This window comes from Plectropomus leopardus, chromosome 12, assembly GCF_026936395.1.
Source record: "Plectropomus leopardus strain MGB_pleo_1.0 chromosome 12, ASM2693639v1, whole genome shotgun sequence".
NCBI lineage: Eukaryota > Metazoa > Chordata > Actinopteri > Perciformes > Serranidae > Plectropomus > Plectropomus leopardus.
Genome location: NC_142187.1, coordinates 2,043,336 through 2,070,986, shown reverse-complemented (window position 1 = coordinate 2,070,986; position 27,651 = coordinate 2,043,336). Strand labels below are relative to the sequence as shown.

Genomic DNA, 27,651 nt, shown 5'->3' with positions numbered 1-27,651 from the left:
AACACATCACTCACAGGTATCTGCTGACACCATGTACACATGCTCTGAGCTCTGCACACATATTCTTACTTAATAAATACCAGCTTATGTGTGGGAACAGTTTTTGTACATATGCATCTTTTGTCCATCTGGCCACTAGACTGTCTCACTCACTCTGGGTTGGACTGGCCAACTGGCTGCTTTTGTTTTCCTCCCACACTCTACAGACATGCAGGACAGGGTGAGTCTAGACTTCCTGTAGCTGAATGATTGTCTCTATGGGTCAGCCCTGTGACTGACTGGCTACCCTGCATCTGCAAATGGCTCCACCAGTGACCGTATACAGGATAAGTGATAACACATAGATGAATGCACTTGTGCATGACTTCCTATCTAATAAACAGTCAGTAGTATACTTCAATAAATTAAGACTTCAGGTGCTTAATAATGATTTAGGTGTGGAAAATGAAATGGAACCCTTTCAATGTTGGTGTAAAAGGAGCAACAGAATGAAATGGAACCAGAGAAACTTTACCCGGGGTTACTGGCCCAGCGGGAAACCGTCTCTTCCCCATCATCCTCCAGCAGATCAGCAAATGCTGCTTCCAGGTCCTCTAACTGACGAACACGACGATCCACACACTCATCAAGCTCCTCCTGGACACACACAAAAACACACACCCATTAATTAGTTTTGATAATGTTTTTTGTTTTTTTTGAATGCCTGATACAGTGTAAATCTTATTTTCTGCACGGGTGATACACCAGGACCAGCTGCACTTTCTCACTCTCTTGCACTGTTAATGTTTACTGGAGTCACTCTGCTGTTCTCTGCTGCTAACAAAGAAAAGAGAAATAGTTGTTGTCATGTTAAAGCCTTGTGATATTTATCCTTTCATTTTTTTTAAATTGTATGCTCTCAATGTCAATTTATTCTTGTACTAAAACTGGTATTGAAAATTGATTTTTCATGGTATCGTATTGGAATGAGAAAATCCAGTATTGTGGCAATACTATTTTGTACTGTCTATAAAGTATGACCCCTGAAATTCAGATTTCCACCCCAAAACAACAACAAAACCATAACTCCAAAGAATATACTACATATGTGCCTTACATTAGTGTTAAAAGTGAATATAGAAGGTTTAGTTAAAATACAGTTGCGTAAGTAGGTGCAATTAGATTTCTTTTCAGAAGATTAGATTTAAATTAACATGTTTAAATTATTTAATATGAGGTGTCTTACGCAGTAACCTCATGTTTCCCAGAGTAGAGTTAAGTTTGGAGATTTTTCTGAAATATCTATTCATATGTGCTCTCTGACGTAACTGAGCTCACTCACTCACTGGGTTTCCATTTACCCTCAAATACAAGAGAGGTCTAAGAGACACCTTGGTGAAAGTCACTTGGAGGACAATACCTGGTAAGTAACGCGCCAGCAAAATTTAAATAAATAGCGACCCTGTCTTCCTGCAGGTAACTTTATTGGATGTTTTTTATAATACTGTCACCATCGTGCTGTTGTACTTTAGCTAGCTTCGTTAACAGTTTTCTAGACACCAAACTGCTCAGCTAACACACGGCTCATTTAGCTAACACACAGTTTCTACAGCTAACGTCACCAAAAATGGGTGAAAAATAACTAATTTATTTGTATTTTAGCGCTGCACAACATGCTCAGACATGACCAAATTTTTCATCAGCGCATGCTGAACAGGCGCGGAGAGGTGAAGTGGGGGAGGGGAAGGGTAAGTATGCTCGTTGTTTCTGTGGCTTATCAAACACAGCTCCACAGACGTGGACGGTTCCCTCCGGTGTTGTGTCAGACCGGTTCCCCCTCAGGATGTGTCTCTCCTACTACTTTCCTCCCGAGCTCTGGCCCGTTGGAAAGGAGAAGGAAGCCTGTATGTGGAAAGACATTGCCTCTGAGACGTAGAATTTGTATTATAGAAGGGAAAAACATTTCAGGACCGCTGATTTTCAGCCTCCCTTCATATTTAATAGGGGTGGGGCAATACCTGTAATATTCTCAGCTGTCAAGATTTTTTTATGATATTTTGGGGGGAACACTTGGTGATGATGATGGTGATGATACCTAGAGCAAGTAAAGGTTGATTTTTTTTGTCAAGCATGTTAAAAATTTTAATGTCTCGTTTACAGCACCAACACCGCCAAAGCAGGGAAGGTGTACAAACACATAACAACAAAGGAGGTAAATGGCATCTATTTTTAATGTACAGAAGGATTAGGTGTTCAAATTTTGAAACTTTTCATGCTTTTCATGTGCAAAAATACCTTTCTTTTTCCCCATATTGCATGAATCTGAACTAAATTAATAAATAATAATTTTATATTTTCTAAGTGTATATTTTCCATTTGTTATAGTTGTAGATATAATTTACATCAATGTGTAAATGTCATTTGTCATTTTAATAGATCTCTGAGAGAAAACATATTAGTCCAAAATGTACATGAAAGGAAACAGTATTAAATCAGTCTTTTTGCTCCGTATTGTAATACTGTTTACCCTCCTTTTTAGGGTGGCGGCCCATGGGCTGGCAATGTAAGCTCTGCACATTTGAGGATTCTTCAAAAGGGGAGCTTCTCAAGCATTACAGAATCAAGCACGGTACCTTTGGTCGTGGCTATTCAGGACCCTGTCTTCATTTAAGCTGTCCTTGCTCCTTTAAGACATCGGGTGGCCTGCATACGCACTTGTCTAGATCCCACAATTCACAGGAAACTGGAGAGTATAAAGGCGGGCAGTCTCTCAGACTGTGACTCATTTTATCCTAGTACAAAAGACTATTTTCAGCATATTAATTACCATTTGAAAAGACTTGAAACCACAGAATGTGCTTTTAGTGGATGTGATTTCAAGAAAAACATACGAATATGGGACTTATGCAACACCACAGAAGTAGAAAACACAAGTCCCATTCATGAAAAGACTTAAAGATTGATGTGATCGCAAAGCATCCCGTTGCTACTGAGAATGAAATTGACTTTCCTGTGTTGGTATCGCATGGTCACGTGTATACTACATTAGAGTTAGGTTGTGGAAGAGATACTTAAGGTGAAATAGTGAAAAATAATGTCTCTGGCAAATGTGTTGATGACTTGGTGGAAGCTTCAGCTTATCTGCACATCATCCACTCAGTATATTCCAAAGTTAGTGAGTGATATTTTTCAGAGAATAACTGTGCTGTTGATGAAGCTTTTGTAAGTGAATTGGTAGACAAACTCTATCACTCTAATCCTTTAACTGCAGCCTTGGGTCCTGGTCTCTTTTCTTCTAAATTTAAGAGGTGTAATTCAATGTAATTGAGCCAGTAGAGTATATTTTTGATCCAGAGGAGAAAAGTAGCTTTCAATATGTGCCTGTTCTTCAATCCTTACAGCAATTGTTGAAAAATGAAGACATCGAAAAACAGGTTATTGACTAAACATTCAGACTACTTACAGTTGGCATCCTTCCGTGATGGTAAATATTTCAAGCTAAATGAATTTCATGCTAGTGAGGAGTTCAGTATTTTACTTATACTGTATGTAGATGATTTTGAAATCTGCAATCCTCTTGGAACTTTGTGGAAAAAGCAAAGTCACAGCAGTGTACTGGGTACTAGCCAATGCACCACCTGAACTGAGATCACAGTTAACATCAATTTATTTAGCTCTCCTTTGTAAAGCAAATAATATAAAAAAATTGTCTATGAAACTGTTATTGAGCCTCTTTTGAAGGATCTCACAACATTGGAGAGGGAAGAAAATTTTTTGCCTTAGGTTGGCAAAAATATCAGAGTTTTTTTGTGTTTCGGCAGACAATCTTGGTGCGCATTGTTTAAGTGGACTTGTAGAAAACTTTTGTGGACATTATATCAGTAGGTTTTGTATTGGGGACCATCTGACTGTCAGCAAAAGGAAGTGCATTCAGGAGCTTTTCCACCAAGAACAAAAGAGAACTACGATTTACATGTTCAGTCTGTGAAGAGAAATCCTTATGGTTGTCCCATAACTGAGAAATTAAGATATTTCCATTTTGTAGCAGGGTACCCAAAGGACTTTCTACATGACCTTTTCAAAAGTATAATTCCTTTGGAACTGGCACTGTGTCTTTATGTGTTCATCCACAAGCAGTACTTCACCTTGACAGATCTTAACAAGTCCATCACTCAATTTCCATACAAATTTACTGATAAAACTGATCACTCCCAACCTATCCCAGCAAATTTTGCCTCTTGTAAAAGTACTGGTGGGAATGCCAGTGAGAACTGGATATTGTTAAAGTTATTATCATTCATTACTGGTGCAACTATACCACTGAATGATCCAACATGGCACGTTCTCATGATTTTAAAAGATATAACTGAGCTTGTAGCAACCCCCATTCATACTGAGGAAAGTATTGGCTACCTGGACACACTGATATCAGAACATCGTCACAGGCTGTTCAGATCAAAAATTGATTCAAAAGCACCATTTTTTGTAGCATTATCCTGACTTAATAAGAGGGTTTGGTCCTTTGCTCAGCCTCTGGACTATGCCATTTGAGGCAAAACATAGCTTCTTTAAGTGAGTTGTTAGACACACAGACAACTTTAGAAATGCATTGATGTCACTTGCCTCAAACCACCAAATGATGATGGCATACAGTTCACTAGAAAATGCTTTGAAACCTGCAGTATGTGTCACAGAAATATCATCTCTTCCATTTAAAATACTGGGTACGGAAATACAGCAGTCCTTCAAGGCAGTTCATCCAGCACAAACCTCTGTGAATTTGACCAGTCTGGCCATACTCCATTGAACTAAGTATGCTGCTGGGATGGTTTTGCTCCATGGGTCAACTGGTGGTTTACCTGATTTTGTTATAATTTCACAGATTATTATTGTAGATGGCAGTGTCAGTTTCATTGTAAAAATGCTTAACAGCTGGTATGATGAGCAATTTAGGGCATTTATGTTAGACCACTCTGAGAAAATGACCCTGGTCCAGCATAGTGAACTTGGGGACACGTGTCCCATGACAGCGTATTTTGTGGGAGGAAAACACATGGTGACATTGAAACGTCGTATTGTTTGCCAGTGTAAGTCAGACTCTTAAATGTCAAACACCTTCCTTCCCTTAGTTTGATTTTTTTCTGTTTTTGTCCAGATGGATTTGGTTGCCTTGAAGTTATTATTATTATTATTAGAACACCGGAGTGAAAAGCTTACACTCTCCTCAGGAATACTCAGCACTGTAGAACAGTTACATGAGACTGTAAAAGAGATATTTGGACTCATTGAGGATTTTACCCTGCATTACTTGGATGAGGACTTTGGTGATTACTTCACTCTCATTTCTACCAACCAGATTAAACACAAGGGAACAATCAAAGTTGTGATCATTCCATCAGTAGTTCTTACATTGACTGCTTTGACTGAAAACCAGAGAGATGTAATGAATGATAGTTCAAGCTCTGCTAATGACACAACAGCAGATTACCTGACAGATGACACATCGGTGTCTTCACAAGTGGCAACATAGGCAGTGCTGAGGAATGCCAATGAAAACTTTGTCAAAGATGGTACTGTGCTGAACAGTACTCAGGTCCGAACTGAAATCATGGAAAAATTAGCTGACTACATGTACAGCTACAGGCCTTCAGATCGGTGAGGTGGCAGAGGCTTTAGTCAGAAAGCATCCGTGCCTAACAGAGCTAGGCAGTCGTAACGGCTGGCTTGGATGGATGTATAGTTTTAAATACATGATGGGAAATTACAAGTCAAAGCTCTGAAACCTTGGATTTCCTGAGGTTGCCTGCAACTCGCTTAAGAACAAGTGCCCGGATGACAAGTCTGCTGCAAAGAATATAAATGAAGCACGGAAAGGAGAAGTGGTGTTTCTCCCACACTATCCTGCAGGAGACAGTAAGGAACAACAGGAGCCGGACCGAAACCAACTAATCACCGAATCAAAGAAGTGAGACAGCACAGTCATCAATGACTTGATGTGCAGAACCTTTGTACACAGGAGGCATGATGTTGTCAGCCTACAGATGAGCACCAGTGACATCAACGACAGATGGCCCGCCTTGTTTGATTTCTCACAAGTGAGTAATTGAAATTGTTGTAGCAGAGTGGTCAACACATATTGTGGACTGGAAACCTGTATGTTTCACAGTTATACACTCACCGGCACTTCATTAGTTAGACCTGTGTCATCAAATGCAATCAAATACTGTACAACAGCTCTGCCATACATACATTTTCATTTTTTTGTTGACATTGTCAGAAAGGTGATAATTATACTTTGTTTATTATTGAGTTGTAGTAGGTGGTGCTGGTGTACTGGAGTGCAATACATTGAAAACTGTTCTATTCTGTCCCCCTCAACGTATGTTAATGGGTTGGACAAAAGTATAAGGACACCACTCAATATAATGTACTCCGATACACCACCATCCACGATGATCTCAATGATAAAGTTTAATAGTCACCTTTCTGACAGTGTCAACAAAAACTGAAAGTGTATAAGCTAAGTAAAAAGAGAATTTATGGCAGAACTGCTGTTTTGGATTGCACTGGATTGCACAGGTGTACCTAATGAAGTGTCATGAGTGTACATCTGATTAAAAATGATAATGGAACAGTCTTACATCCTATTCATCTCAGTATCGACTTAAGTTTTTGCTGAATGACAGTAGATTGAGTCACCAGTCCTTTTTTCTCTTTTCTCATCTCTCTCTTTCAGGTTTGCGTCGAGTTTCAAAGAATCACCACACTGAATCTTGAGCCAAAATTCATGGCAACGTTGGACTTCTATACACCTAAACTGCTGTCCTTGTTTCAAGCAAAGAAAGGTGCTGAAGGAGAGAGGCATCAGGCACAAATGAGTATTCTACTTCAGGTATTAAAATGTATCCTCCACCTAATCAATCTATACCTTACCTGCAATAATCAGAATTCCACATGCCTCATTCACAATTTTCTCCTTTAAGTTAATTACCATCAATAATTACATATTCATATCCTATTCAGACAACTTAGCCTTATCCCCTCTGACTCTCCCTCCTATTCATTATTACTCCCTCTATCCTCCAGCCTTCCTTAGAGGAGTAGTATGTAAGAAATGTACAGCAAGTAATCTTAAAATCACTAAATATATATATTACCAGAGACTAAGGAATCATGTTAATCTGAAAAACGAATCTAGCTGACAAAAATAGTACAGCCAGAATATTCGCATTTAAAAATTTTAATTGCTTTGATTTTCTGTTTTGGCCTGTTGCGCCACCTACTACTCTCTCCCAATCACAGCGTCAGTGGCATTTTGTCCTCCAGGTTGCCAGTCAGGCTACCACAGTGCTGCAGCTACAGCTGGGAGATAAAGTGATCACCAGTTGAGATTGTGCAAAATATTTTTGATTAATTTTGATTATCGTCTATAGTCATATTTCCTTGATATCACACGGGAGAAATAAGCACCAAGTCACTCTGCTGTTTGATAGACCGCCTCCTGTCCTGAGCATATCGTTAGTTTGAGCTGCAGCAGCTAAAGCTAAAGAAAAGAAATACAAAGTGAAAGTTGAAAAAGAGGGAGGAAATGGGGTGAAACGGAGCCGATGGTAAATAAAGTGATGGTGAATGTGTGGAGCGGTTCATGGGAAGAGTCCAGCCCAGTCAGGACGCCTGTTTCCTTCTTCATGTGTTATGATCTGACGGTCAGAAAGTGGAGGAGAAAAGTCCGATTGTGAAAGCACTGAGTTGCTCGTGTCATTTATTCTGCAGTAACACGTCTCATATGTTGGCTCATCTGCAGCATGAAGAACATGCACCAAGGCTCCTGTAGATGCAGGGTTAAAGTGTGTGTCTGTGTGTGTGTCAGCTCTGCACACACGGGATGTAGCGTCAAAGCAGTTAAGTGAAACAATAACCTGCAGATCACTTTAACTGATGTGAACTCTGCTCGTAGTTACTGAGTCAGAGCAATAAAACAGAGTAAAAAGCTAAATATTCATCAACAACCTGCTCAAACTACAGAAACGCAAAGACACAGCAGATACATTTACAGAGATAACAGATGCTAATGTAGCCTACTGCTGCTTCATCCCTCTGACTGCAGGTCGTATCTACTGCCGTCTAACATGTTTGAGAGAGGCATGATCAGCTTTACTTTGAGACTGACCGTGTGAGTGAGCAGAGCAGAGGTTAATGTGTAGCTATTTGGGCCGCAGGGGTGGAGAAACAATGCGCTGCCATGTTCTGAATCTTTGAATCAGTCTTACATACAGCTCCTTTAACAGTTCTTGCTTTTTCTTCCTTTGTTCTCTATCCCTCAATCTCTCTCATCCTCTGCACACCTCACCACAATATCCATTTATATTCATCTGTCTGCATTGGCTTCTTTCTCCTCTTTGTCATATGCAAAAATTTTACATATTTTATTTTTTTCTTACATCACTACACTCCAACTCCAGTTAAATTTTTCTGAAGTAAATTCAATTGAAAAGAGCAGGATGGATGGACATAACGATGGAAGGACAAACAACCCAAAAACATAATGCCTCTGGCCACGGCTATCACAAGCGTGAAGGTTTCAAAATATACACTTAACTTCCTCCTTTGGATACAAGAAATAGATGACATTACCTACGAAAACACAGACATGTGTGGTTGACTGTGCTCAAAGACACTTTGGTGTATTCAGAGGAGGAGCAAGAGCTCATAAGACCATCCCTTTAATCAGTGCTGGACCACACTACAGCCAGAGCTACAGTCATCTCAGTCGCTTGAATGTGTAGTATTGTATTTTATAAGTTGTTGAAAGACTTTGTGTTCTGCAGAGTGGAATCTCCAGTCAACAGACACGAGGTTGTCTGTTCGACCATCTGGGAGAAGATGCCAGTGCCTTGTTCAAGGACTTATAGGTTAGTATAATACTGTAGTTTTCATGATTTTTAACAATGTTAGTTTTAAAGTTTTCACGGGTGACGGAGTTGCTGCAGTACAGTTTGTTTTTTTCTTACCACACACAAAGAAGAAGCTGCTTCCCATACAGTATAAAACAGCTGTTGACATCAGATACTGTACGTGTCACCCACATATATTTAGAGATCGATGCTGACTGATTTCACTCTCTGTCCTGCTTTAAATGCATCAAATGATATTTTCTGTGTCAGTTTTGTTTTTAGAGAGTAATAAATTATGTGGAAGTATTCATTAGTTATTGTGTCTGTTTAAAAGAGATCAAAACAAATTTGGGACCACCACAGTAGTATTGTTAAGGTTGTCCACTTTATGTCCTGCTATGCTCTTTTATGTATGTTGGTAAGTGGTATTTGTCTTGTGACATGCAGGTTTCGGGTGAGCTCTAAACAGTCTTTACAATGTCTGCAGGCTGCTGCTGATGGATCTGCCAGTGTTCGAGGGGGGTTGGCAGATGAGGTGATGAAGATTTATCAGCTGTGGAACCAAGATGGGTCAGTCGATGTCGGGATTGTGATTGAGGGCAGCACTGTCCTCTGCAGTCTTGGGGATCTTAGCAGAGCCTGCTGCTTTCTGTTGGGCATGACCGACGTGTTAGATCTGGGATACCCCAAGAACCTCAAATACAGTTTTGAGGTATTCCAAAAAGTACTGCTGGAGCTGGATTTTGGAAACCTTTCCAACAAGGTTCAGAGACTGAAGAATTACCTCCGTATGTAGTTGCTGGCTACTGTTCAACAAGATGCTCTCTTAGTGGGGGAACTTTTCATTGGCAAGGTTTACCTGTCTGAAGTTTAGAAGTTTTAATGTGTTAATGTTTACATAAGAGTTGCAAAATGTCGATTATGTTGCATTTCAGCCATATGCTGCATTCATTTCACACTGATGCTCACATGGACATTGTCACATGCTCACTGGCGAGAATAAAGCACGTTGGAAATTAGACTAGATAATATATCAGTTTGTGTAATACAAGTTGAGAAATCTCAAGAGTCTGCTCTGTTCGAAATAAACTTGGATGTTTTATATTTGTCAAAATAGACAAATAAATGTTTAATGATGATAAATGTTCATGTGTGTAGAACTTGCTTTTTTTATTATTTTGTTTCATATAGTGACCTGAAGTAAAGAGTAAATTGAACATTTTAAAAAATTAAGTAAATGTAACATATTTATACTGATATTTTAATTGTATTTAATCATTTTTGTGAGTGGTTTGAATTTAGGATTACTATTGCGTACTTAAAATTTTAATTTTATCAACTAAATTTTATATTTCATGGTACTCAATGTAGTTATTCAGTTTTGATTACATTTACTTAATTCATAAGATAAATCTAAATGATTTCACATCTTTCAAATTTACTCAATATTTTTAATTGTAAAAATGTTACACATTAAATTGAGTAGAACATAGTTAAAGTTCTTAGAGTGCATGCTTCTTGAAATGTTATCGCCAGAGGAGAAGTCACAGAACATCACTCAGTCACAGACATCTCACAATTACAAAAAATATCTTTTTGTGCACATCTGTAATGGAAACCCGCCTACTCACTCACCTCCTCAGCATCAGGGCTGGGTCCTCTGAAGTTGTAGAGCTCCTTGAGGATGGCGTACTCTTCCTTCACACAGACAGACAGACAACATGGAGCGGAGGTCAATTCAAGGAAACATGTTTTGCACTTTAATTGAGAGATGTCATGAGAGGTAAAATGAAATGCATCATCAGAAGGCCACGAAGGATTAGATTTTGGTGGCATTAACTAATGAGTCCATCCTTGGAACCTTGCTAACAACTGAACCAAACTGCTGCAGTAAGCTTCCTACTGTCTTGCAGTTTTTTAGGCTCTCAGTTTGTCATAATTGTGTCTCCACATGAAGCTTTAAGTGGAACACTGCAGATTACTTCTCCCCTGGTGGCTTTAAAAATCCAATTATCACATATTTCTGTTAGCTGACTTGTCAGGTTCTTTACTCACATAAAATCACTTTTTATAAGAGTGTGAATTTCACATTCCTCTGGGAGGAGTAACCTCGGCCATTAAGGCTTTTTCATGTGGTCTCTGACACCTTATCCAGTCCCATGTCAGCTCTGATGAGACATGAACTGTGTACAATATGCTGTTCTGAGGACGAGTCTACCTAACTGATGGGATATGTAGCTAAACGTGTCCACATGAAATTCCTCACAACCAAACTACTGTCAGTCCAAAGGATATATTTTTTTGGACTGTTGCTTTTTTTAACCTTTTAAATGCCATCTTTCTAATGTTGTAAAAGAAGGTCAGAGATTTTAAATTTAGGGATTGTCGTTATCCTGTTTATGATCTTTGAACTTTTTTTTTATTCACCAGAGAGAATGCATTCCTCGTCTTTTTTAGTGATGTGGTCGGGCTGGTAATCTGGGAACCAGACCAATCTGTGAGCTCGTGTTTTATTTTTTCTGGCAGATTTATCTTCTCTGGACACATTCCCAGTAACTTGAGATCTGGCAGGCCAATCACTGTTTATCTAATATGGGGCGTGTTTGAGATGATGCCTGTAAAGAGGAGAACCACCAATGCATTTTTGAAGGTCAACAAGTCCATCAAAAAAGTTTGTGGCCTTTCCCGTAGTTTCGAGTATTTTAGTAAAGTGAGTAAAAACACACTGTACCTTCACATTCTGATGGTACAAACGACAACACTCACTCACAAACATACTGATGCTACACAAACACAGCTGTCCTGTTTAGATCTGCTGTCGCTTGGCGCCAAGTCACATGTTTTATTGTTCTCACTGGTTGTAGGTTTATCTCATTGTCCAGAGGCATTTTGGTCTTCCTTGATAATAAAAAATAAATTGAGAGGTGACAGTGACCTTGACCTTTGATGTCCAAATTCTGAGTTCAATCAGTTTATTCTTGAACGTTTGCACCAAATTTGAGGAAATTCCCTCAAGGTGTTGTTGAGATATGACGTTCATGAGAATGAGACAAATGCAAGGTCACAATTAACTTGACCTATGACCACTAATATGTATGCAGTTCATCTTCGAGTCCAAGTGAGCGTTTGTGACAATTTTTTAAAAAATTCCACAAGGTGTTTTTGAAATATCGCCTTCATGAGAATGTGACTGGTGCAAGGTCACAGTGTCCTTGACCTTTTGCCACCAAAATCTAATCAGTTTATCCTTGAGTCCAATTGAAAGATTGTGCCAAATTTGGAAAAAAATCCTTCGAGGAATTCTTGAGATATTGCGCTCATGAGAATGAGACAAACATGGTCACAATGACCTTAAATCACCAAAATCTAACCAGCTCATTGTTGAGTGGACATTTGTGCCAAATTTGAAGAAATTCCCTCAAGCTTTCTTGAGATATTGCGTTCAAAAGAGCGGGATGGATGGACATAACGATGGATGGACAAACAACCCAAAAACATAATGCCTCTGGCCATGGCTATCGCAAGCGTGAAGGTTTCAAAATATACACTTAACTTCCTCCTTTGGATACAAAAAATAGATGACATTACCTACGAAAACACAGACATGTGTGGTTGACTGTGTTCAAAGACACTTTGGTGTATACAGAGGAGTAGCAAGAGCTCAGAAGACCATCCCTTTAATCAGTGCTGGACCACACTATAGCCAGAGCTACAGTCATCTCAGTCGCTGATGAAAAGTAATGAGGCCCAGAAATTATAATCACCTTACCACATCTTTGACCATGTCTAAAAGGACCAGTCCATCACTTAGATTATGGTGCAGTTTTATGCTTCAGCCTTGTGTTGTGTATTATTTTTACGGCAGCCAACCTTTTGTTTCTATTCCGATAAACGATTATGGCTTCAAAAGCCCCATGGAGTCTTTGCTTTTTGGGTATGATGCATTTCCTGTTGAAGTCAGGAACAATTCCTAATTCTATTGTAAATGTAACTTCCTGTTTTTCAGGAAGGCAAAACCTCTGGAGTGATAGAAAGTGTTTTTGGACTATCATCTAAACAATTCAAATCCTCTGCATTTGTACACATTTGTTAAAATACATGATTATGGTTAAAAAAGTAAAAAAAAGCAACCACGTGTGCTGAAAGGAGCTGCAACAGAACAACAACATGAGGTGTGTCAGTGGGATGTGGTACATCTGTGTGTATATATACCTGTGTGTATAACTCTTTGAAGGGATTCTTACAGGAGAAGAAGTCCAAATCAATGTCCAGGATGTACGGCTCTGTCTCACTTAGACAAGCAGATATTCTCTTCACAACGTAACTGGTGGATCCTTCTTCATCATCCCCAAAGCCTGTCCTGTGGCTGCCCTCTGCTGGCTGCAGGGTGTCAGTGCATGTTAGGAGGGGCTCAGAGCAGCTGGTCTCTCCAGCTACATTAAAGTCTGTCCGGGCTCTCTTGGCAAACCATCTCTCTGTGTCCTCCTCACTCCTTTCTCCTGAAATGTCACACAGAGAAACAGAAAACAGTGTTAGATGAAAATGTGTCCGTCCCCATTAGTCTACTGAGTTATAGACCAGAATATAATCAAAATAAAACCAAAGAACAAAAGACAGGAATAATAAACGTGAGTAAATAATAAAGTAATGAATAATAATCAGAGTTAACCCAATGGAAACTGGATTGGCATCAGTTTTCCTTTGCTGCTTTTAGGGGCCTTTCACCAGCATTAAACCTTTGAAACTTGAGCAAACTGGTGTGATTTCTTTCAAAAATATGGGTCAATAAGGAGATCTGCAACTTGGAATGAAATATCCTGAAAATACCAAAAAACTGTAAAAGATGACTTTAAAATGATCTAAAAAACAAACAAACAAAAAATAGGGTAAGAGAGACTATTATTAGAAAATTATCAAAACCTTGGAAAAAAATAAGAGAAAACGACATCATTTATATTTACATTACATTCAGTCTCAGAAAATAAAATTTTATAAATAAAAAATAAAACAATATACAATATATATATATTCTTGTAATATTCTATGTATTTTAGCATTTTTTGTGTCATGTTTTGTGTTTACATTTTCTTTTCCCCTGATTTTCTTTCTCTTTTGTCATTTTTATGTTAAGTTGCTCATTTTTGCTCAGGGTTCAAATGATTCATTATGGGATTTTATATATGTAGGTAAAATCAAAAACACCTAAATAATAGAACTAAATTCTACATTTGTTTAAGATGAATTTGGGTTGTATTGTGGTATTTGAAATATATTCAAAGTGGAAAAACATTAAGGTCCCTGAAAACTTTAAAACAGTATATGTAATAACTAAACAAGCAACAATTGATGCTTAAGTTTTGACAAACACCCTTAAATATCATATCACATGGTGATGGTGTCTCCATCAGCTCTGTGTGAGTGTGATCATATCTGATTCAACAGACAGTAGCCCCACAACACAAACAACCAACCTCACAAATTTCAGCAATTTTTAAATTCAAACTCTGTATCAAGATTGTTATTCTGGAAATTAAAAAAAAAAACAACCAAACTATCAGCTGATGAATCGTTATTAGACTCCATATCTGTATTGGCTCAAAAATCAACTATTGTTCAGGCTGTACTTCAGGTGGCTGCAGAGATTTAGTGTACTGCAAAAAGAAGCTTTTCATTCAGTGTGAAAAACCTGTGGACGACACAAACTGTCAAATCACTCTATTCTTTTATCAATCCCACTGATTGAACAGGAGTTTGAAGCCTCACATTAGCTTCAGCTGAACTTCAGAATGCATTAGCACAGACTAAGGATAGAGGAGATCACTTCACGGCCACACGGACAGAAAATTATTACAGTGACCAAAATCTCTTACAGTATTCTTACAGACATGCAAACAGAATCCTGACTTTTCCTTTAAAGTAATAATCTCAATGATTTTCTTTTCAATAATTGTTCAATTCAATAATAAGTCACCATGTATAACTGAACAAGGTAAGAGAATGGTGATTGATCCTATGGCCCACTGATGAAAGTATTGCAATGATGGCGGTGCGCAGCAGTGCAGTGGCTTCGCAGCTACCGGCAACTGCCGTATTACTTGACTGATCTCATTGCCCCCTTCCCTCTGTGCTGCCACTGCAATGATGCCACTCTATTTTTAACATGCTGCTCTGTTTTTTTAGACTTTAATCCCAGGTATTAAGTTGTTTTTTGTTTTATGTATTTAATAAGTTTAGTTTGTTGTTACTCTTTTGTACGCAGCTGAACCTGAGTGACTAGTTTCGTTCTTTTCATGTGTACACATGTTCTGAATGACAATAAATGATCTTTTATATATAGTTGAACTATATAATTGCATTAAGCAATTATTACTAGAACTAATGCACTGACTGAGTCAGGACCCTAAATGATGCAGACTGAGTTTCTTATGAATCAATGTCCCTGATTATGAAATATCATCGTTTCGCATTCATGGTGCATTCTAGTAGCAGAATATCCCAAGACTGCTTCATCAAATTTGGCATCTGCACATATACACCGAGTTTGTTTGCAATGTTCAAGCCATTTTTGATGTCTTCCTTGACTTCCTTGAAGTCAATTGTGATGTCCTCAAAAGATCCTGCCAAAGTTTCACAGCTGGACCAACTTTCCTGAAAATAGGATTTAGAGAAAATTGAGAAAAAGTGGGAAAATTTGACATTTTTGGAGCAGAGGACCACTGGAACAAAGATGCAGATGAATGGAGAAATTAATATGGTGAAAGAATTTGATTCCAAGGTAACTGCTTCTTACATGTAACGTTAAACTTTTATTGTGGTTTGCTCTTTCGTTCAAATGACAACAGCTTTTTGGGGGTCTAACAATGCAAACTTTTGAAACCGTGCCACCCCTTCTGTCACCTTGTAAACTGGCAATGCATGGATTCTGTAAGAACGGTGACTCCTGAGTGACTGTTTGCAGGCTAGCGAAATATATTAGCACCCAGTATTTACTGGAATTTACCAACTGCTGATTCAGCATTAGAAAGTAACTGCCAGCACAGCTGATGTGGGCAGCCTGGTTTAAAATGTGTCAAGTAAGGAAGCTGGTTAACAAAAATTCAATGAGTCCTGGAGAAGGGGTGGGATTAAATAAGTTTTTACTTCTCACTCCTTTTCCAATTTGTGAACCAAGTCATCAAGTATGTGACCATTTCTTTTGCTTTATGTTTTTCATTGTCTGAAAATATTACTTTAATCCAATCCAATTAATAATAACATTTATAAAATAATTTATCTTTCTCCTCTTAGTTATATTCAAGTACCTTTTCAAGGACCAAGTTCAAACACCTTGTAATCATTTTAAAAAGACGGAGATTTAAAAAAAAAGACCCCGTGGGAGCTGTCACGCTCCCACCTTCTCTTAGTTTGTGACAGTGCCTTCTGATTATCTGTAACATATTGTAAATAGTTGTTTCAATTTATATGAACAGTCCAACTTTATTGTAGGGGAAAGTGTACTTTTCTTTTCACCAGTTTTCTCCTGTTTTTCTGGATAAGGTTAGGTAATATTAATGTCTTTTATTTGTTATTTTCATTCTAGGTAAGTCAGTGTTTAAAAATATAAGATGTTTTTGTCTATTGTGTTTAGCCTCTCCCTGATGCCTATTTAATTTTTGAGAGATATTAAAAAATAATTCTGAGGACTGTAATTTGTTTTCTGGGTCATCATTTGGGAGAAAGGAAGGAGATGGTCATTTTGTGTTATATCAGGTATCCCCTAGGTAACATAAACTGGGGGCTTGGCCGGGATTTCGTCTGTTTTCGATTTTTGTCGGGTAAGTTTGTGATTTTTTTTCAGTATTTTTTCTCTGCCATATATCTGGTCAGCATTTTGATCATAAACTGGCACTATGGAGTCTGATTTAGACCGTTTTGTCAGACATCCCATGTTTCAGCAACCTGATAAATGTAGGAAAGTTGATTTAGTGTTGGTTGCAAATTTGTTTGAAGTGCATGTGCCTGTGAATGCAAAGAAACTTGAGCTAAGACAGTCATGGTGGATAAACTGCGGGAGAAGGGTTTGCTGACTGATTTGCTTCCTTATGAGGGGGCCGGTATGGCTAACGTGGAACAGCGAGAGCTGGTGCCGCCTGTCGCTCCCACTCCCATAGATCCTTCAATCTCGGACAGTCAGTGGAGGAGCTACGGCTCACTCTCCGCATTCCGGAGATGGAGGCCAGAAACCAGGAGTTAGAGGTGGAGGCGATGCACCTCAGAGTGAAAGCCATAGAGCTTGAGCGTCAGCCTGGTGTTCAAACACTTACTCAGCAGCTTCTGCCCTCCCCCCGTGACAGTTTTGATGTTAACAGGCATATTGCACTGGTGCCACCGTTGAGAGACTCAGAGGTGGATTCTTATTTCAGTGCTTTTGAACACATTGCAGCCACCCTGAATTGGCCAAGGGATGTCTGGTCTTTACTACTACAATGTAAATGAGTTGGTAGAGCTCAGTAGGTTTGTGCCAACCTCACTGTTGAATGAAGCCTAAATTATGATGTAAAAGCGACTGTGTTGTACGCATATGAGCTGGTGCCTAAGGCATACGGACAAACTTCAACCTGTAGTATTAAACTGATTATATAACCAACAGCAACTATAAGATTACCACTTAAAAGAGGAGGAAAAAGAAGGCTGCATACTGATGTGATCAGGGTTTCAATTACTCCACAATATTCCAAAAAGGTAAAGGTTTAGTGAGGCAGGAAAGGTAAACAGCATGTTTGATAGGCTTTTTTAAATTCTAAAAGGAGGTGCTATTATCTTGAATACTCTTTACACACCCCATGTTGTGTAGGAACCAGGTCAGTATGTCTCTGTCAAACTGAGATGGGGATTCACTGGAGAGTTCTAAATCACCAAATCAAACTTTAAGTGTGCCTTTCAGTTAGCAGCTCTGGCCCCGCAGGTGTCAGGGCACTGAGAGAGGAGTCAGACACTTGAATTCTGGCATTAGTGATAATGATCACCAGTGGCTGTGTTCACACACAACAAGAAGGATGTGAAAACTCCAAAAGGACTTCACAAAGTTGCTGTTTTTTCATTTTAATTCAGTGGAAACTAAATATGTTTAAGTGATGGATTGTTGAAAAGGTTAACTGGGCTCTGCAAAATTATAAAAGGTACTTTTCATCCTTTTATAGACTAAAATCAATCAATCGACAACCTTGACCTGCCAGCAGCCTGTGTGTGCACGCAATACAAACTCCTTTATAAAAACATTCCTCCAACATAGCTCATGAAGTGAGGCACAAAAACACTTCTGATTGAGTATCAAAGTAAACCAGCAACTTACGTGGCTAATGCTACTACAGACTGTCTCCCCTTAAGTGGCTGAAGTACACACCTGTTAGTGAGCCATGACTTGGTTTAACAGGATTGACTTTGACCACATTCAGCCTGAGAGGTTTAGAGTTCTCCAGCTGCTTCTCCGACATATACAGACCATCACTCAGGAAGTAGTTGTCTGTACTGGTCACCCTGCACACACAGGAGAGAGACAGAGACAGAGAGCAACACAGAGAAGAGGAGAGACAAAGAGAGGAAGTGGAGTTCGTGTCAAACCAAAGAGAAAGAACAAGGAATAAATCTATCCTACATTTAAAGGTCCTGGACTTCCACTTGAGTGTTTTTAATAAGGTCTCATCAGGAAAAAGAGGAAAAACACATGTGTGTGCGGACTATGGATGTGTGGGGGCTTTAAGAAATGATACAGTTCATATAGCAACAAAGGATATCACAAAAAGTATGACTCTGTTTAGTATATATCTTACCTGATGGTGGTGGTGGAAGAGTCTCTTCCTACAGCCATCCTGTGCTCCCCCTCTGTGATCTGCTGGGCCCAATATGGATGCAGCCATGCCACACATGACACATGGCCGGCATACACCATGGGCATGATCCAGTTCTCTATACTCAACTCACTGAAAAAAACAAACAAAAAAACACATACACTGGTTGGTGGAGTCCCACATAATGCAACAGTCATCCATCCATCCATCGGCTTGGCCAATATGTAATATTTTATACCGTCATAACTTCCTCTCTGCCTGCTGGCCACCAGCTGTTTACAGTCCTGTAACTTCTTCCTGCACCACTAGGTGTCGTTGCCAGTTCCACCAGTAGAGACAGAAGACTGAGCTCTGGTGGTGCGTGCTGTACACTACATACAATGTGGAGTGCCTGTATTTATGACAGTATTAAAAAAACATACCTTCAGGATTTCTAAATACCCTGGTATAACATAATACCATAATACTGCACAAGATAAGCCATCCATCCAAGCCACATTCACCCATTCCCATACACATTCACACACTGGTGGCCGAGGCTACTGTACAAGGTGCCACTTGCTACTCAGTAACCATTCATACGCACTTATGCTCTGATGACGCAGCTTCAGGAGCAGTTCGGGGTTTGGTATCTTGCCCAACGATACTTTGACACGTTGCCTGGAGGAGCTGGGGCTGAAACCGCTGACCTTCCGACAAGAGGACCACCTGCTCTACCTCTGAGCCCCGATATAAATAAGTTATCTTAATAAGATTCTCTACAGTTCAGTTGATTTTCCTGACAAGACTAGAGAGATGCAAAAGTGGTTTAAATAAACAATCTGATTTTATTTCCCATCTTGGCTGAGCAACATATCTCTGAAAGGAAAACAAAGCCCCTCACAAATACATGCCTCTTCCAAATATAAACCTGGTGAGTTCAATGGTTTAAGCAAATATTAGCTTGGGCTATAAATTGATGTATCATATGGGAATAATCTGTCCAACTGTAAACTGAACAAAGTCATGAGTTACGACACTGAGCAACATATATCTAACATATTCTGTGGCTTGGAACATATGTTTCACTTTCTTGGTACTATAAGAAAGAAGTCATGTTATAAAAAGAGGTGAATAGCACATTTAGGGTTTCTGTTATCTCTCTTTCCCTGTCAGAGAGATGGACCGGACCCTCGTGGTCAATAACATCGATTTTAACCGCTGTGCTGTGTGGAGCAATGCAGACGCTACTTGATTAGTTTGTTTGTACTTCAGGTTGGATGATTTGTTGTTAGACTTTCAGGTGCATCAAAATGCTGCCCTGTAAACAACACCCTATCTGAACTGAACACACCAACAAGACTTCAATTAGGTCACTTGGCAAATTATCCTGCCATAGACTAATGATGTCAGTGGACTTTTTGTTGTGCTCCCAGCACTGAAAAATACACTTGAAGAATTTGAACAGCAATATTTCTTTTGAAAGACAGTGTCTGAATAATTCGAAGAACAGGCTGTCAGTAGCTTCACATGCACATTTTATTGTAGAAAGCAGTTCAAATTTTAAACCAACCCTTAAAAACTTTTAGCAGGCCAGTCATAGGGAGGCTTTAATTTTGAAGAAGCCTTGACGAACCATTTTAGCTTTATGATGTGACAACAGGTCTACATAAACATACAGAGATTTAGGCAGCTTTTTCAACACATCTCAGAGTTAAGAGACTTCATCATGGACACTGATCACAGCTAACGTTCTGGGGTCACAAACATTCTGAGAATTTCTAAAGAGTGGACCTGACTTCATATAAAAAATCCTAGGTGTGTAGTGATTTAGAACACTTCTCAGAGCAATTCTGAGCTAGGAAGGGACAGAGACTTTGATCTTGGTAAGGAGGTGTGTTTGACCAAGTTGCTTGGTGTGATTGGCTGTCACAGATATCTTTTTTGTAAGCCTGCAGGGTGTTAACACCCAGTGGAAGTAAATGAACTATATGAGAATATAAGACTGTTCCAGTTGCACATATATCTTTATCTCTGGCATTATATTGTTATTGCGTTGTGTGGGAGATATACGTGCATCTCTAATAAGATTGACCACAAATATCCTCCCTCCATCAACTACTCTGCAGCATGTCATTAAGTTACTGTCACCCAGTTTTTGGAGAAGTTTCTCTGACCACTTTGAATTTCTGCCATTAAGCAGGTTCCCATTGCAGATTTGTGCAAACCTTCAGTGATATTTTTCAAATGTTGATAAAATACAATTGCAAGATGACAGCGTTTCCATTGAGTATGTTCTGCGACTTCTCCTCTGGTGATAACAATCTAAGAAGCATGGTGATGGATGTTCAAAACATTAGCAGCTTTATTTCTATTGCAGCCACCACACTAGCCGTCATTATTTCCAATCCAAGGCCACGTAGACATGTTATGCAAATAGCAATGGAAAGGCTAGCCCCTTATACATGGGAGTGGCCACGTATGAGAGATTTCTGGGAGGTGATTCAAAACTTCTGAATGAACCACTCAGCTTTTGAAGAGTTATGTGATGCAATATCAGCTCTTGTAGCTCCTACTGCATCATGAGGGAGCCAGTTCCTACTGACCAGCACATAGCCATAGCATCATGTGACCTAGAAAAGCCCAAAAAGTGTTTCCATTGCAGTTGCCAAATATGTATTTTTCCAATTGCCTGAACTACCACCTCGTACGTGTGTAAAAACCTTTTTGTGATAAATGGGAGTTTGTCTTAAATTGATGTGTTTCCATGAAGCATATTTTATATTCATCATTTCAATTTTTGCAATTTTAGGGTTGATGGAAACCCACCTATTTTCATCTCTGCTTAAGAAAATCTTAAGCCTCTTAAAAGTTCTCCTCTCTACTCCTCAGTTTTGGAGCTTGCTAAAGGAATAAGATGTTTTGTGAATAACTTTTATCTTTACCAGGATCTAGTCTAAACTTTAAGGGTAAATTCTTCAAAAAAATCACAATTGTAAGAATTTTCTTAGAATTGAATCACTACAGGTAACTCTTTGTAGAAGGTAGATTTGTAAATACAGCCCCCAATAACAGCTATCAGCTGTAATCCTCAGCTTTGACACATACAATCCACAGCTTCATGAGGTGGCAGTCCCAGCCCTCTGAAGCAGACTGGAGGAAAGCTTGGTTTGGAAAATACTTCATGTTTAAATTAACACATACCTGAAGAGTTTGTCCTTGTCAAAGACAGTGTCAGCGGACATGTTGACAGGGATGAGCAGATCAGGATGGGAGTCTAAATGGACCATCTTGATGTTCCTCAGTGGGAGATGTCTTGATGCAATGGCACGATAGATGTGACGCACTACCTAAAAATGATACCGTAAAATAAGCAGTCTTAAGATATTTGACTTAGCTGTATATCTGAGCACTTAGGATACCATACATTTGACACACAGAATCTTTCATAAAATTCTCCTCAGACACTTAACATGTATTCACTGATGCTTTTTTCAGAAAGAGCAAAAACCACATTGCACGGTTAGCTGTCACACCGGACAGCCATAGAATAAGACCTGTGCAGAATCAATAGATATCACAGATATCACAGATATCACTATATACACAACAGCTCTGGATGCAGAGGTAATTGTCACTCTGTTGGCACAGACGTTGCAGTTAAAGATCAAAGATACAAAACTTTGTCAAAGCAAATGCTGACAGTTAGGTTGCTAAGGATGATGGGATAAATCTGGGCTCAGATTACAAAAAGTTGGCCTGTCTGACCTTCATTTTACAATCCCAACAACTGAAGGACATTGTTGGGAGGCTCATCAGTAACCTTAGTGAGAGCATCCTTTCCATGTCAGCTCAACATTCAGTTTCACTCTGTGTCAGTCTGGATTCTCTGCCACCACAAACCACAGACTGTATATAAAGATGGACGACACGCCCCCACTTACCCCCGCTATGCTGACGTGAGCTTAAAATATCCAGGATACTGGTGTTGTCATCTTGTGAGGGTGATGTCATTGAATGCCTGCATCTGCACAGTAGCACTATCCGTGGTGGGAAGATCCAACAAAACACCCAACCAACCAATTGTGAGCAGCTCAGTTGAATGACAGCGCATGGATTGGCTGTCACAGCTGTCAATCATGGCGGAAAAGCCCCCTTTTAGATAATTTAATAATTCATTAAAACCAAACCTATCATAAAAAATAAACATTTGAACAAACATCAGGGTGATGAGAACTTCCATCAGTGACAGAAACTGTTTTTGCGAAACATCTATTTGGCTTGTAGTTGGAGTGTTTAGTTTGACCTATGTCCATTCAACATGGAGGGGCGGGCTTTAGAACATATACTACAGTCAGACACCAGGGGGCGATCCAGATTGAATAGCCTCACTTTGGGGGAGCTGTCATGTTTTACATCTTTATATACAGTCTATGCCACAAACACTTCACAGAAATAAAAATCCAGGTAGGCCAATCAGGGCCAATCATCTGTGAAGTAGCTGACAATGTAAGCAGCCAATCAGGGACTGCGTTATATTAATAATAATAATAACATTTTTAATTATTATTTGACACTGCTGGCAGAGCAGCTGAAAACTGTAGCTGAAAATATACGCAGCACGTGTACTATAGCTTACAGAACATATGGACAATGCAGTGTAAACAAAGGCTTGTGGACAAATATGGCAGACATCATATCAACCTGCAGTGACAGATAACGACATCAGCGACTGAATATCTGGAAGATGAACATTAGATACAGGAACTGCAGAGCTAAGAGGCTGGTGATTGGCTAACACGTGAGTGGCAGGGATTGGTGACAACAATATTGACATGACAAAGACTCAAATAAAAGCTATCACTGCGAAGCTGAATGAAGAACTGACAGAAAACACAGCATCTCTGCAAAAAAGTCGACCAACAAAAAAACAACGTCAATCATTTAAAAATTAACTCCAAAAAAGAGAGAGATGACTAGTTGCTCTGTAGGCTTATAATCAAACATAGGTCAAACAGGTGCTCATGGAAACCAAAAAAAAAACAAAGCAGGATAAACAGGAAGGACATATAAACACTCCAAAAAATATGAAAATGTGCCTAAATCATGATTCAGCCACTATAATACAGGATTTTCAATGTAATTCCTCCTCATTTTTCATGTTTTTTTCACGTTTTTGGAGTGTCTGGATTTCCCTCCTGTTTAAAAATACACTCACTAAAAATAATAGTGGTTTTCACTTCAATATAACTAACAATAATGTGGAAATATCTCTTCACGTTGAAGGGTGTCTTTCAGTAGCTATTTATGGGAACATGTTCTCACTGCTGCAGGCTCACATTCAGTACTAAACTCCAGTTAGGGGACATTACTCAGCTCTACAGTCAGCTAGCTAACGATATGTTTGTAAACCGATTTTACACCACTACATCCATGATGTAAACCCCGCTGTAAACATACAGGAAGACATTCTGCTGACCAAAAGTGGAAGTCTAAAGACACAACACAATGCAGCAGTATGACAGCTGTGTTAAGGCCGGGCTTACATCGTGGTGGTCCTCAACTATCCACACCGGCAGCTCCTTGTAGCACCTCTTCAGCGGAGCACCGCTCATTGCAACGGAGAACAGCGGGACGTTACGGTTCCTCCGTCCGTGACAGTAACCGTATTATCACACGAGACTTTAGCGCATTAACGTCACGTTCTCACATCTCGCACTGCAGCACATTTTTCATCCCGTTAGGTCAGAAAGAGTTTGAAATGAGAACCTGGGGGAACCATCAGCCAGCCACCGGAAAACACCAAGCTCTGTCTTTTTCACGTCCGGGTAGAAACAAAAGGCAGGGTAAAGACAAACGTTCCTAGTGTTATTCGATATTCGACGATTTAAAAAAAGAAAAGAAAAGATAAAGAAAAAAGAAAAAAGAAAAAAGAAAAATGGGACATACAACTGTGAAAGTGAGAGTTATTTAACTTGACAGCTTCACAGCATTATATAACATACTTGTGGCTAATAAATCTACAACACTCTGTAAAAAAAACCCCACAATGCCAGAGATAGGCTACATCAAAAGAGATAAAAAGTCATTTTCATCTAAAATGAGGCTAGATATGTCTCAGACCTGAACTTTTTTTTTTTTAATCTTTGTGTGTACCTGAAATAATCATTCTGCTCAAATGCAGAGACAACAGCCATGTGGGCAAATGTGTTTATGTAGGTGTTTATGTTGTCTTTTCCCCATTACAGCACTTTTTTTTATATTAATCCAAATATCACTGGTTTACTGCAGTGATACTCAACTTACAGCCTAGGCTCCAAAACTGGCCCCTGATAGGGTGCCAGGCATGGTGCCAGGTGGCCCCCAGCACTTCATAATAATAAAAATACAGTGATTCACATTGGAATTGTCTTTGTCCTTTTAGTATACATAAGAGGGCATAAAACAGCATCAAAATAGAGTTTGTTTATCAAAAAAGTGCCAGCAGAGGATCCCCTGCACCCCGACAGAGGTCCTAGCTAACCAATGTCTAATATATCCTGAAATCCTAGAATTGTCCTAAACCCCGAGAAATGCTCTGAAAAATATAAATGTCCTAAAATCCTAGAAATGCCCTAAAATCCTAGAAACTTCCTGAAATCCTAGAAATGTTCTAAAATCCTAGAAATGTCCTGAAATTATAAAAATGTCCTCAAACCCTAGAAACATCCTACAATCCTTGAAATGCCCTAAAATAGAAAAGTTCTGAAATTTTAGAAACATCCTAATATCCTAGAAAAATGTATGGGGCTGCTATGACTGGCCCTTGGCCTCATCTCATTTTGCAAAAATGTTCCCCAGTCAAAGCCAGTTGAGTATCCCTGGTTTACAGTGGTGGATCATACTGAAAAGAGTTCTTCAGTAAAATTATTTAATCAAGTTTCAGAATCTAGTGGTTAATAAAGACCGTTTGGACAATGGCCATTTAATGGCAACATACTATTTGTAGAGATTATTTATATGTTGTCTTGTGATTTCCTATTTTATTTTGAAATTCTAACTCTCCTCTCGTTTCAGGTCACTTACTTCCTCCCCATGTGTGTTTTCCCACCAGTGTGATTGTCGACCCCACCCTGATTGTCTCCACCTGTTTCTCCTTACCTTGTGTATGTATAGTCTGCGTCTCCCTTTGTCCTGTGCCAGTTCGTCTTGTCTCGTCAGTCAGAGAATCCGCGCCATTTCCATGCTCAAGTCATGTTTCGTTTGTTGCTCACTCCAGTTTATTGCTCAGGTCAAGTACCTTGTTCTATTTGTTACTTTGTTGGACTTCTGTTTTTCTTTGCTAGCAGTGTATTCCTTGCCAGAGTGATTTATTTGTTGTTACTTTTTGCCTCCTCGTCTGAGAGATTTTTTGTTGTAACTTTTTACAGCCTCTTCAGAGTGATTTTAATTTTGCCTTCCTGTGTAAGACTGTTTTCATTGCCTTTAATAAATTTATATTTTGATACATTGATCTTGGTGTCATGCATTTGGGTTCAGCTCCATGTTTGGTATTGTCAATAATAAAGGATAGGCTAAGTAAATTAATAAATAAATAGAAATAAGTAAATGATACTGAGAAAAATATGGAAAAAAAGTTTATAATATGCAACATAATATCTAATGACAACAAATGTACAGGTCAATGTACAGATAAAATTATTAACTGCATAGTTTGACACAGAAACCTATAAAAATAGAACTTACAAATGTATATACTAGCAAAATAACATTATCATAGAATCAGGTAACACCGTCATAAATATAATATGAAAATACCAAAGAGAACGCTACATAATAACATACTATTTATACACAGCCATTTACTGTTGGCACACCCTGCATGTTACAATTTTTCTTTGCAGTTGGTGCCTGGACACCTGCATTCAGGCAGCACTATGAGAACACTCTGGGATTACAGACATACAGTGGGTACGGAAAGTATTCAGACCCCCTTAAATTTTTCACTCTTTGTTATATTGCAGCCATTTGCTAAAATCATTTAAGTTCATTTTTTTCCTCATTAATGTACACACAGCACCCCATATTGACAGAAAAACACGGAATTGTTGACATTTTTGCAGATTTATTAAAAAAGAAACACTGAAATATCACATGGTCATAAGTATTCAGAGCCTTTGCTGTGACACTCATATATTTAACTCAGGTGCTGTCCGTTTCCTCTGATCATCCTTGAGACGGTTCTACACCTTCATTGGAGTCCAGCTGTGTTTTATTATACTGATTGGACTTGATTAGGAAAGCCACACACCTGTCTATATAAGACCTTACAGCTCACAGTGCATGTCAGAGCAAATGAGAATCATGAGGTCAAAGGACCTGCCTGAAGAGCTCAGAGACAGAATTGTGGCAAGGCACAGATCTGGCCAAGGTTACAAAAACATTTCTGCTGCATTTAAGATTCCTAAGAGCACAGTGGCCTGCATAATCCTTAAATGGAAGACGTTTGGGATGACCAGAACCCTTCCTAGAGCTGGCCGTCCGGCCAAACTGAGCAATTGGTGGAGAAGAGCCTTGGTGAGAGAGGTAAAGAAGAACCCAAAGATCACTGTTCAGCTGCAGGGACAGGACGACTGGTTGCAATTGAAGGAAAGATGAATGTGGCCAAGTACAGGGATATCCTGGACGAAAACCTTCTCCAGAGTGCTCAGGACCTCAGACTGGGCCGAAGGTTCACCTTCCAACAAGACAATGACCCTAAGCACACAGCTAAAATAACGAAGGAGTGGCTTTACAACAACTCTGTGACTGTTCTTGGATGGCCCAGCCAGAGCCCTGACTTAAACCCAATTCAGCATCTCTGGAGAGACCTGGAAATGGCTGTCCACCAACGTTCACCATCCAACCTGACAGAACTGGAGAGGATCTGCAAGGAGGAATGGCAGAGGATCCCCAAATCCAGGTGTGAAAAACTTGTTGCATCATTCCCAAAA

General features: G+C 39.2%; 2 protein-coding genes across 5 annotated transcripts in view; one reads left to right on the top strand and one right to left on the bottom strand.

The window, feature by feature from the left end:
- Positions 1 to 24,509, bottom strand: part of c12h5orf22 (chromosome 12 C5orf22 homolog) — a 30,720-nt gene extending 6,211 nt beyond the window's left edge. For all 4 annotated transcript variants that reach the window (XR_015778114.1, XR_015778113.1, XR_015778115.1 and 1 more), the window contains exons 1-7: positions 24,226 to 24,509; positions 21,884 to 22,029; positions 18,683 to 18,832; positions 18,256 to 18,389; positions 13,086 to 13,372; positions 10,509 to 10,571; positions 515 to 636 (exon numbers count right to left, since the gene is read on the bottom strand). Coding sequence is in view for 1 of the 4 variants with exons in the window: in XM_042498455.2 (XP_042354389.2) it covers positions 515 to 636; positions 10,509 to 10,571; positions 13,086 to 13,372; positions 18,256 to 18,389; positions 18,683 to 18,832; positions 21,884 to 22,029; positions 24,226 to 24,294 (971 nt within the window). In the remaining 3 variants the exon portion in view is untranslated. The remainder of the gene's footprint in view (positions 1 to 514; positions 637 to 10,508; positions 10,572 to 13,085; positions 13,373 to 18,255; positions 18,390 to 18,682; positions 18,833 to 21,883; positions 22,030 to 24,225) is intronic.
- On the top strand, positions 5,973 to 10,490 carry LOC148187781 (uncharacterized). The gene is made up of 3 exons (XM_088085447.1): positions 5,973 to 6,074; positions 6,716 to 6,943; positions 9,208 to 10,490. Exons 1-3 carry the CDS (start codon positions 5,973 to 5,975, stop codon positions 9,667 to 9,669), a joined length of 792 nt encoding a protein of 263 aa, XP_087941573.1. The 3' UTR covers positions 9,670 to 10,490.
- Positions 24,510 to 27,651: the final 3,142 nt, after the last annotated feature.

Excerpts from the sequence above, each read along its gene's own strand:
- LOC148187781 (XM_088085447.1), top strand. The coding sequence starts at position 5,973 with ATGTGCAGAACCTTTGTACACAGGAGGCATGATGTTGTCAGCCTACAG. Across the intron at positions 6,075-6,715 it reads CCTTGTTTGATTTCTCACAA|GTTTGCGTCGAGTTTCAAAG; the intron begins GTGAGTAATTGA and ends TCTCTCTTTCAG. Across the intron at positions 6,944-9,207 it reads AGAATTCCACATGCCTCATT|AGATCAAAACAAATTTGGGA; the intron begins CACAATTTTCTC and ends TCTGTTTAAAAG.